General features: G+C 36.4%; 1 protein-coding gene across 3 annotated transcripts; it reads left to right on the top strand.

The window, feature by feature from the left end:
- Positions 1-1,574: 1,574 nt before the first annotated feature.
- On the top strand, positions 1,575-11,493 carry LOC121238511 (palmitoyl-protein thioesterase 1). 3 transcript variants are annotated; one of them, XM_041135412.1, is made up of 12 exons: positions 1,575-1,879; positions 2,909-2,993; positions 3,494-3,545; positions 3,639-3,659; positions 3,752-3,805; positions 4,563-4,613; positions 5,671-5,733; positions 10,005-10,070; positions 10,229-10,267; positions 10,492-10,614; positions 10,743-10,835; positions 11,058-11,493. In XM_041135412.1, the coding sequence occupies exons 1-12, from the start codon at positions 1,786-1,788 to the stop codon at positions 11,322-11,324; spliced, it is 1,008 nt and encodes a 335-aa protein (XP_040991346.1). In that variant the 5' UTR covers positions 1,575-1,785; the 3' UTR covers positions 11,325-11,493. The 3 variants fall into 3 exon arrangements, with proteins under 3 accessions (XP_040991346.1, XP_040991347.1, XP_040991348.1); XM_041135413.1 differs by having other exon boundaries at positions 10,752-10,835; XM_041135414.1 differs by lacking the exon at positions 1,575-1,879 and having other exon boundaries at positions 2,909-2,998.
- Positions 11,494-11,900: the final 407 nt, after the last annotated feature.

The following is an 11,900-nucleotide window of genomic DNA, read 5'->3' on the forward strand; positions in this document are numbered from 1 at the left end:
GCAATTTTTAGCATTTGAATAGTAGGTGTGGCTATCAACATTTTCTTTTTTTAATTTCTTGAACTGTATGTTGGGGGGGGTGGTGGTTACGCATGAATATTGTCAAATTCACAAGGGGCATTAACTCTGTTAAGAGTTCATAATCAAAGTATAATTATGATTTTTGAGGGGTAGATACCACTTCCACAAACTAATCAAATCATCTTTTTTTGTTTTTTCCTAAGTTGGTCTCTCATCACCAAATTCATGCAAGGAGCTTAAAATTGTTACTTCAACACTTAAATTAGATTTAAAATTGTTACCCGTAGCCCAAGTAAGAAGTGTGAACTTGTGAACACGAGCTTCATGCCACAGGTTTGATTCTTTTTGAGATCAAACTATGATTTAAGTGAGAAGTCATAACTGTGGGTCAATGTGCTAGTCTTTACAAAAGTTTAAGTTTCGTGAGAAAGGATCATCAGGATTCGAATTCAAGATCTTTATTCTGATATTATGTGAAATCATTATTTATCCTAAAAATATAAACTGATAAAAAGAGATAGATTTTTATTATTTATTTTATATCTTAATAAAAATCAAAAGGAAGTCGCAACATAATTGTATTTTTTTATTTTTCTTGGCAACTCAACGTTATTGCACTTTTCAATAATAAGATGTGATGGAAGGTGGAAGTGGCGAGCAAAACCCAAAAATCCTATTCTCTCATCTCATAAACTCAGCCGCCGCCACCATCCTTCTTAAAAAACTCAAACTAAAGGAGGGGGTTGGAGTTTTGGCTCCTCCCTTTCTCCCTTATCCCTTCTCCCTATTATCTTTAGTTTTTTTTTTTTTTTTCTACTTTTGTTTATTTTTTCATTTACAGTAGGGTGAAATGTAGATCTGTTGTTCTCTGGAGCCAGATGACCACCACGCGTGGCCCAAAGTGCGTGTGCATGACATCCACGCTCCACCACAAGGGAAGCTCTATCACCGCCACGTGTGGCTTTTCTGGGATCAAGACCATTAGTTTCTTTAAACTTGACACTTCGCTATACTTCCAGGGTAAGTGACCATAGTCTCGGTATTTGCATTTTTTTATTTCTTTTAAGGTTGAAAATGTAGATCTACAACTTTTCAAGTTGTGATTTGTTATTTTTCTATATATCTTTTAATTTTTTGTTATTTCCTTTGTTTTAAGTTTAAAAAAAAACACATAGTCTCTTGAATTTTTGTTCATAGAGTATGTCATTTACTCTGTCTTAGATAGATTGTAGAGTTCTTTAATTTTATTTTAAAACAAAATGTAAGATTTGTTAAATCTGTCTTAGAACAGAGTACTGTTTCTCAGATAATTTTTTATAAAGAGATACAATAATGGAATAGACGTATCGGTCACAAAAAAATTTATGTATTAAAGAGCTTTAAAAATAATAATTAACTTATATTCTTTCAAAGTCAAAGTTATACTACTGCGTTACGTTTGAATGAAGTTTGTTCTTCTTTCAAAAAGAAAAAAACATTATTGTAGTTGCACGATTTTACATACGGATAATGTTTGACCCACAGCCAGTTGGAGAAAATGGCAGCTGTTGGAAGGGTAGTTGAAGTTGGCGCATTGTTTCCAGGCTCTCTAGCTAATCTCTCTCTCTCTCTCTCTCTCTCTCTCTCTAAGTTCTAACTTCTGACAGTACATGAACCTCCAACCCGGAAATCCTCTATCCTCAAAACTCGAAATCAAAACCTCAAAAACTTAGGACAAGATCCTGATGCTGGTGTAACTAAAAACCAGACACCCTCCTAACACCAATGGCTTCTCTACCATCGCCAGCCATCCTTGTCTTCATCTGCATGCTCGCTCTGGTCCCGCTTGTTCACTCTGTTCCTTTCATTGTCTTGCATGGTAACTTTTACCATTCTTCTTCTTACTCCCTCAGTTTTTATGGGTTGTGTGCAATTTTTTTTTCCAGTTTCTATGGTTTCTTGCTTCGTATACTAGTTGACCATCTACGCTGTTCCCGTTTCCCTTTTTTTGTTCCCCTTTTAATAAAATAAATCACTAGTGAGTTAATGATTGAATATAGATATTTTCATGACTTTCTAAAGGAATTTATTTCATGGTATGTCACCGTCTCCTAGCTTTCTGCAATTCCATTTTATTTTAGTATCCATTTCATTGAGTATGTTTGATTTCCAAATGATATTTAACCGGGAGTTTTGTCTATTATTCATGAATTCTTCGATCTGAAATGTTGTTTGAACAGCATCTGCTTCTACATGGTGCGAGGTATACTTGATCGTTGATATATGTTTTGACCCAAAATATATTAAAAGGTTTTCTTCGTTTGTTGGAGTTCCTGTCACACATTTAATTGCAAAGAAACTTTTGGTAAAGAAAAGAATTTTTTTTTTTATTTACTTTGGGTTCTAATTCCTTTTAGCCTTATCTGGGTATCAAGAAACAGAAATCCGTATATAAGAAACTTATTTGACTTACTTTGTTGATTGCTTATTGGTCAGAAACCAAATCACAACAAAGACCACAAGACTCTATTCTACCAAATTTGTTTTCCTTCTATTAAAGCGACTGGAAAAGCAGTACAATTGTATGAAATCTAAAATTCTTTCATAAAATGCCTGCAAGTAGTTAGATAGCCATTGCATCACACCAAGCTCGGTCTCTGTTCTCAAACATGACATAAATTACTCTTCGACTGACTCAAGTTAAGGGGTCCTATATTAGAGCCAGATTTTGTGATATTGTGTTTACTGTTTGCACAAAAAATGGGTTTGTTGCACTCAACCGGAAACTTTTTGAGCAACACTGCGCACCAACACATTGAGTGGAACTCTATGCCAAGTGATGCAGTTAGTCACTTCTCCCTTGTAAACCTTTTCTGCTTACTGACATTTTATATTCATTTTGGGGCAGGCATTAGTGATAAGTGCAGCAGTCGGGGGGTCGCAAAATTCACAGAGCTTTTGAGCAACTGGTCGGGCTCTCAAGGATATTGCGTGTATGGTATTATTTTTTAGTTTATTATGTTTATGATTTATTCTCTGTTTGATAATATATCAAAACCTGAGCCCAATGTCTAGGCCATACATCCACGTTGCCTTCTTTTTGCTTAGCTGCAAGTGGGACATAAGACTATATTCAGGGGACCTCCTCCAGGTGTAGACAGCTGCCTATCTCTGGCATAAAATGATCTATTAGATAACTTTCCTTTGAAAAGATTGGAAAATGGTTATATAACTTAAACTATCGTCCAGAATGTGAAACCTAGGTCAGGCTGTCTTCAAATTGTGCTCAACTATTATTTGTGGAGAGCCTAAATCCTAATACAACGGATCAGCATGCATGGCAATTTTTCACTGGGAGTTTCCTGCTTATTGCTTGCTGTCTTTCTCTATATGTGGTATTATGAAATCTGATCAGGCTTGTATCCAATGTATATTCAACAAGCGAAATGTTGGGTAAATCTTGAATATAATCATATGTAATTTTTCTCTGCAGAGAAATTGGAGATGGAGGATGGGATTCCTGGACTATGCCGCTATTGGAACAGGTGCCACTTGAACTGATAGTATGACGAGTGGTTTTCATGTAGAATTCTCCAATTTAATGATTTACTAACCATTTATATAAATTTTGTGCTCAGACTGCTATTGCTTGTGAGAAGGTGGTGAAGTTGTTTGGTAATGGCATTTTGTTTCCTCTTCTTGGAATTGAAGCATGATATATTTCCACCAAGTTTTTTGTTTCTATATGCAGGTGAAGAATATTAGTGAACTAAGTGAGGGTTACAACATAGTTGGACTTTCTCAGGTAACTAACATGGGAAGTCCTCCCTTATCTACTTCTGGTGTACTTGGGTTGCACTCCCTTGGACTTCCTTTTTGACGAGTTTATTTGGGAAAAAAAATAGTAGAATGGATAGAGACAAGTGACAACAATATCTTTTATTTATATGCTTGGAACTTGCAAATTGAAATGAAAGTCCTTCAAAATTGCATAAAAAATGGACTCGCTTGGACCCACTAATCCAGGGACATTTAATCTGCAAATATTATAAACACCACTATAGATTTGGTCATTTGTGTTCCCAAGTTCAGTGGAGAGCATGATGAGCTTTGGTGACATCCACTTAATTATGAATTCTCAGAACCTCAAATCACTACCTTTCGGTGTTCAAGATTTGATGCTGATAATAGAAAAAGGTGGGTAGGGGGAGCGGGGGTGTTCATAATGAGTGCCTAAGATAGTTCTTGCACCATTGGATCAGCCAGATCAAAGTAACATATATGTGTTAAAAGCATTAATGATATAATACTTTTAAAATTGCAAACTGGATATTATTTCATCTATAGATTGATAGATGAAAAAAAAATTTAAAATAGGATTGGCTGGGTAAAACATGGAGCATTCTTCATGTAAGATTGAGAAGCTTTGTTAGGCTTTCTAGTTTTGTAATTAGATTGCATTGCATTTATCTCAATTTTCTTGTCTTTTCCTTTTCCACCATCCAAAATTCCATAGTTTTTTACATATCAATATCATCTAACACGGTCATTTTGTTACACAGGGTACCTTGATTGGTCGGGGGGTGGTTGAATGGTGTGATGGGGCCCCTCCTGTAAGAGAATCTGATAATAACTCTGATAGTGCTTTTCATATTTTTAGTCCTTGTATATTGATCACTGTTGAGTTACTTTTTTATTTGTTATAATTATGATGACATTATAGTTTAGAATGTCCACACATCCACGCAGGGCTTGTACATATATTGCTACGTTGTTATTCATATGCTGCACATGCAGTGCCTTCCAGGTGACAACATCTTGGCAAATCGAATCGATAATGCAGAAACTTCTTAAAGCCAAATACTTTTTACACATTTCCGTGCTAATTGATACTTTGCTTCTCAAAGATACTTGGTACCAAGGACATTAACCTCTGGGATCAATGCAATGAATGTACAATAATTGTTTGGTAGACAATTTTATTGGAGTCAAATTCTCCTACACACATCACAATGCTTGCATTGATCTTCCATCACTATAGGCACACAGCTTTTGGCTAAAGCCTCTGGTCCTGGGGCCTTTGATCTATCAATTTCAAAGTACTTATTGGAGCTTTCCAATGCCTTGACACAACCTTCTGATTCCATCCATCTAAGGTCCTGTGCTAACCTCTCTGGCAAATGAAGTGGGTATAAAATACCAGAGTGTCTTAATTATGTCTGCCTTTTACCACTACATGCCTGTATAAATCTCTTTTTCCTAATCGATCAGCTACCTTGTGGAAGCACTTCATATTCTATCATTCTCCACCATTTGTATTCTTGATTTGTGTCCTCCATATTGTGTCTTTCATCCCAACTACCTAAGATTGGCTAATATGTCTTGTATTGTTTATTCATTAAATGTAGCAAACCGGCCACAATTAGGTATTAATAAAAGATCCTCAAATGGAGCACCATTTGTGGAACCAATGCAGTTGCTGTCTTTAAAACAGTTCATACAATTACCAATGCCCCATGTCAGGATATGAAAGCCTCAAAATACCTGATCCTTCTCCATCATCTTCATCATTATTTCTTCTCCTTTATTTTTTTTCCTCCCATGTGACTTGCTTTTACCACTCTTAGTTAGTATTTTACTTATGTTGTCTCATTCTATATATGTCTACAGGTTAAGAATTTCATATCGTTGGCTGGTCCTCATGCCGGTATTGCTTCAATTCCATTTTGTGGAGTATGTGCTTCTCTAACCTCGTGATATGAAATTATTTTTCGATTAAGACACTTTTAATAATTTTCTACATTTAAAGCATATATAGTTATTGGAGTGAATAGAGTTTATCGTAAAATTGTGTTGGGCAGGACAAGCTCTGGGTAGGGAGATCTAAATAGCTTGCCATTATCTTAAAGTACTAAAAATTTTGCGTTAATACTTCCATCCATAGTATCTTACAGTATAAAAAGGATTGCAAATTTCAGTTTTATCAACCCTTCACAAACCTCAAAATGCAGTATCCAATTTTTTTATTTTTTATAATATGTAATCATAAGAATTTTATAAATAGAAAAAGGCAAAGCCCAGGTACACAAGTAATATATAAGAGAAACACCTAACTAGGGTTTACAATCGATAGGAGAATGTCATTTAGACCGTTACAAACAATTGTTCCCGCCCATAAAAGCAATAACTTAAAGAAGAAGAGTTTTAGTTCCTCTTTTGTTCTCTCACAATCTTTAAAGCTTCTTGCATTTCTTTTCCTCCAGATATACCAATACATACAAATAGGAACCATACGCCAAATGGCCGCCACTTGTGAGTTACCCCGAATGCCTCGCCAACTTGCAAGGAAGTCCACCAAACTAAGAGGCATGACCCATGACAAACCGACTCTCGTAAAAAAATCATCCCACATGCCCTTGGCCACCTCACAATGTAGAAACAAATGATCTACTGATTCTCCATGCTTCTTACACATACAACACTAATCCAGCACAATTACCCGACGCTTCCTCAAATTATCTATAGTCAGGATCTTGTCCAATGATGCTGTCCAAACAAAAAAAGCTGTTTTTGAAGAAGCTTTCGTCTGCCATATACTCTTCCACAGGAACTTGGTCAGTCCAGGACTCGTTAAAGCTTGGTAAAAAGATCTAACAATGAAGTTGTCTTTCTTAGAATGACTCCAGTGCATCTTATCCCCTGTATCCCCTAGTATATTTACTGAATACAATGTCGCAAAAAACTCTAAAATAATCTCCACTTCCCAATCTTGAGCTGCCCGAATGAGGTCAATATTCCATTGAGGTTGGCCATCGGAAAGGATCAAAAGATCGGCAATAGCTGTATCCTTTTCCCTTGTGAGCTCGAAAATAGCAGGAAAGGCGTCTTTAAAGCTATGGTCACCACACCATTTATCATACCAAAATCTAACGCGAGAACCATCACCCACTACAATATGTTCATGTCCTCAAAAGGTCTCCCAATGTCCCCTTATAAATTTCCATAACCCCACTCCATGTGTGCCTCGTGCCTCATTCGAGCACCAACCTCCCCAAGCCTCTCCAAATTTAGAGTCTACGACCAACTTCCATAGGACCTCCCTTTCAAGTTGGTATCTCCACAACCATTTGCCCATGAGAGATTGATTGAATTTCGTCAAGTGGCGAATCCCCAAACCTCTCCCACAAATAGGAGTGCAAATCGATGACCAATTAACCAAATGGAATTTGAACTCATTCCCCAATCCACTCCACAAGAAATCCCTTTGTAACTTCTCTATGCGGTTAGCTATCTTTGTAGGAAGCGGGAACAAGGACAAAAAGTAAGTGGGTAAGTTTGAAATAGTGCTTTTGATCAAAGTCAACTTGCAACCTTTTGACAAATATAGTCTCTTCCAAGAAGCCAATCTGCGCTCCACCTTTTCGACCACACCATCCCAAATTCTTTCAAATTTAAATGAGACACCCAATGGTAGGCCAAGATACTTAAGAGACAGTGAAGATACCTTGCATCCCAAGAGGGTAGCTAAAGACTCCACTTCATGAACAACCCCCACTGGCACTAATTCGGACTTCGAAAGGTTAATTCTCAAGCCTGAAGTAGCTTCGAAGCAAAGGAGTAATGCCCTCAATGCTTGAATGTGTCCAAGCTGGGCACCACAAAAAATAAGAGTGTCATTGGCAAATAGCAGGTGAGAGATGTTAAGCTCGCCATTCCCCACTGGAAAACCATAAAGAAACCCCCCGTCCACCAAGCCCTCAATCATTTTACTTAGACATTCCATGATGAATAAAAAAAGTAGAGGAGAAAGAGAATCACCCTGTCTCAATCCACGAGAGGAGTTGAAGAAACCCACCGGTGATCCATTCACCAATATAGAGAATCGTATTGAAGAGATACAAAATTCTATCCATTTCTGTCATTTCCCCCAAAATCCACATCTTGCAAGAAGATAAAGTAAGAATCGCCAATTGACGTGGTCATAAACTTTCTCCATGTCTAGTTTACAAAGCAACCCGGGTTCTCTAGATTTTAATCTTCCATCCAAAATTTATTTGCAATGAGGCCAGAATCAAGTATTTGTCTACCTTTTACAAATGCGTTTTGTGGCTTTGAAATTAGCTTTTCCACGACCGAGCTCAATCTATTCGCAAGAACTTTGGAGAGAATCTTATACACCCCATTCACAAGACTAATGGGACGATAGTCTCTAATATCTACCGACCTCGTCTTTTTGGGAATGAGTGCTAGAAGGTAGAATTAAGACTCTTTTCGAAACTAGCATTAGCATGAAAATTATGAAAGACTTGCATAAGGTCTTCCTTAATCACCTCCCAACAAGTTTGAAAGAATCCCATAGTAAATCCATCTGGACCTGGAGCCTCATCGCTAGCCATACTTCTGATTACTTTGCACACTTCCTATTCTGCAAATGGCCTCTCTAGCCATCCTGCGCTCTGCTGATCTATTGCTGAAAAAGTTCAACTGTCCACTTTTGGTCTCCAATTGTGTTCTTCAGACAACAGTTGTAGATAAAACTGCTCAATATGATTTTTTATTATAGCTTGGTCCGAGGAAACTACCCCATCTACCATCAGTGTATCAATAGCATTGTTCCTCTTGTGAAAGTTAGCCACCCTATAAAAGAATTTCGTACACTTATCCCCCTCTTTAAGCCATAGTGCCATTGATTTCTGTTTCCATGAAATCTCCTCCATCAGAGTTACTCTTTCATGTTTAGCAACGACCTGACTCTTGCGAATTTTTTTAGGTTCAGCTAGAGTTCTAGCTTCCTCCTCTCCCTCTAGAACCTGTAGTTCTTCAAAAAGGAGCGCTTCTGTTGAGGTACATTGCCAAAAACTTGTTCGTTCCATTGCTTCATGTCCTATTTTAGCGCCAACTTTTTAGCCATTATGAGGCTTGGAGAGCCTTGAAAATTGTAAGCATTCCACCATAATCTGACCCTATCTACAAAACCATCAGTTTTAAGCCACATATTCTCAAATTTAAAATACCTTCTACCCCCTTGGATGCCTCCGCAGTCTAAAAGGATGTGGAAATGGAGAGTAAATGCAGTACCTACTGAAACTTACTGACTTGAAAGAAAAGAAAAATGAAAATGGATCATAGATGTAAATGCCGATCATAATGAGAATTTATTATAATATGTCATTTTTGAAACAGGAAGCTATGCTCCTGTTTAGCGCATTATCCACTTTCCACTACATATATCATTGAAGGAAAATCGAATAATTTTAATACATGTTTTTGAAGTTAAACCAAAGTGTAAAATTATATAGCTAATCAAGTTAGTAATTCTCATTCAAAGTTTTGAGTCTTTTAGTTTTTCTAACACTTTCTTTTTGTCGTCTCAACTCATGCCTTTTTAGTTTTATAATCAATGGATATGTAAAAGTTATTAAATCTTAGAAGAATTTAAAGAACATATACATCATTACTATTGATGACTAATTTTACTTTGGCATACTATATAACAAGCTCGTGGTCCTTCTCCTCACCAAGAAAAGTTTTGAGGAGCATCATCACTAACATAGAAACAAAGGAGAGTGTGAGGGAGAGAGATCAATGTGCGCATCCAAATTATGGGGATCAGGTGCTAACTTTGACACTCTTTTTTGAGATTTCATTTATCGTATAATGGCTCAAGGTATCTAACTTAGTTACATAGAGTATATTTTATTTAATAAGTTTAATTATTTCTTCACAATAATTCAGAATATTGCACCCATCTTTCTGATAGTTTATACTCCTTAAAACTTCTTCAGTGTAGACTTTATGTAAGAGACTTGGTAATCTAGTATTAAATTGTATCACTTCGATATCACTTCGGAAAATAAAATTTGGACTTGGGTGCTCTATAAGGATATTGAGGAAAAAAAGGTAAATAATGAATATCTTTTATGCAGTTACTTTTCCTGATTGAATGTGTTAATAATGTGTGTATTTATGAACTACATTATAGCTTGATATGCTGTATTTTGCAGTCTGAGTGGTTCTGCATTCTCGTGGACACTTTAATCGAGTTAGAGGTCTACAGTGACTTTGTCCAGGTTTAACCCTTTTTTGAGTTGAAGATTATGATGTTTTACAGTTACACTGAGTCCATTCTTAAGGACTACTTCGACTAATTTGTTCTCCTGTGTTTTTCTTATTATTTTGTCACTGTCGACATTAAATACCATTTAACTAATCACTGTTGGGATTGCAGGAACACTTGGCTCCCAGTGGTTATATTAAAATTCCAACTGTGAGTATAACCACCTTTGCTTACAGATCTAAAGTAAAGCTGATATGTTGCAGGTTCTCTTGAATTAACTTGTCTTTGAATCTTCAATGGTAGATCCACAACTCACGTTGGGGAAAGTTGGGGTTGCTTATATTTTCAGTTCGACTAATTGCTACCTTCTCAATATTGCTACCATGACATTTTCTGATACTAAGATCTAAAGATCATCTTTTTCCTTTCTTCAGGATATCAGTGCCTATTTAAAAGGATGTAAGTTTCTCCCAAAGCTTAACAATGAGATCAACACTACAAGAAATTCCACCTATAAGGAGCGATTTTCAAGCTTAGATAATTTGGTACTTATCATGGTGAGAGTTGCAAAGTTGTATTCTGTTTCTGTGACCTTTTTCCTGATCCTGATCCACTAAAAACGATGCAAGCTACAACTTTTCTGACAAGTTTGGTGATACTTCCTCTCTCTTTGATTGCATTTTAGTTTGAGCAGGACACGGTTTTAGTACCCAAGGAAACCTCCTGGTTTGGATATTACCCAGATGGAGCCTTTGACCCAATTTTGCCAGCACAAGAGGTAATCTATCTTTCATCTTAATTTACCTTCTTGAGAGCAATATATCTTCTGTGCTAGGCTTCTGTAGATGACTTTATTTGTTAAATATTGCTGAAGACTAACATCCATGCAATCTTAACATCATTGAAGCATATTCGAACTGTTCAAATTTCCAAGTGATACCCATGAATTGTTTCCCTTTGTTTTCCGATTAGTTTCTATACTATATTTCGTTCCCTGCAGACTCTGCTCTATACTGAAGACTGGATTGGTTTGAAAATCCTGGATGAAGCTGGAAAAGTTAAATTCATAAACGTTTCAGGGGGTCATTTGCAGATTTCCCAAAGCGACATGAAAGAGTATATAGTGCCTTACTTGGAAGATCAAGCATCAATACAGATGATGAGAAGAGAAATTTCATCTTATAAATGGCTGTCATCAATGTGGAATTCCCTGTTGGAACTGGTTGGGTTTACAGAGGATCAACCATTGCTGCGCACCATGGTTTAATTTGACTGCTGTCTTCCCACGTGTATTTTAATTTATTTTTTTATTTTAGGATTATCACCTGTGGACCCATTTCATGTCAAGACCCTGCAAAGCAAACAACCTCAAATCTTATTTTTCACAATTCTTATTAATTATCAGGTCGCTTAAAGTTATAATTTTATCCATTTCATATTTGGTTTTTATTTTTTGGTCTCCTCTTTAGCTCTCATTTTGTCCAAACCCCGCACTAATTCTTTGCAGAACATTGTTTTATGCATCTATATCGCATATAGTCAGCTACAGCACGAGTGAAGCTCATGAATTTCCCAGATCTTCAATCACTTGTCAGTCGTTGGGCAATACAGAAAGATGTAATAAATTTAAGAGTAATGCTACATGCTGTTGTGGAATACGTAAACACCATGCAATCGCTTTGAAAAAAAAGTAAGATGCATTATTTAATTTTGTTTTTCATGAGTCCAGTATTTATTCATTTTTTTTAAAGTGATTATACTGCACTTACGTACTCAAAACTGCAACTGTCATTTCTCTAAATTTAAATATAAATTTGGTCAACCCCAATTTATTGAATAAGAC

The sequence above is a fragment of the Juglans microcarpa x Juglans regia genome, chromosome 7D, assembly GCF_004785595.1.
Source record: "Juglans microcarpa x Juglans regia isolate MS1-56 chromosome 7D, Jm3101_v1.0, whole genome shotgun sequence".
Lineage (NCBI taxonomy): Eukaryota > Viridiplantae > Streptophyta > Magnoliopsida > Fagales > Juglandaceae > Juglans > Juglans microcarpa x Juglans regia.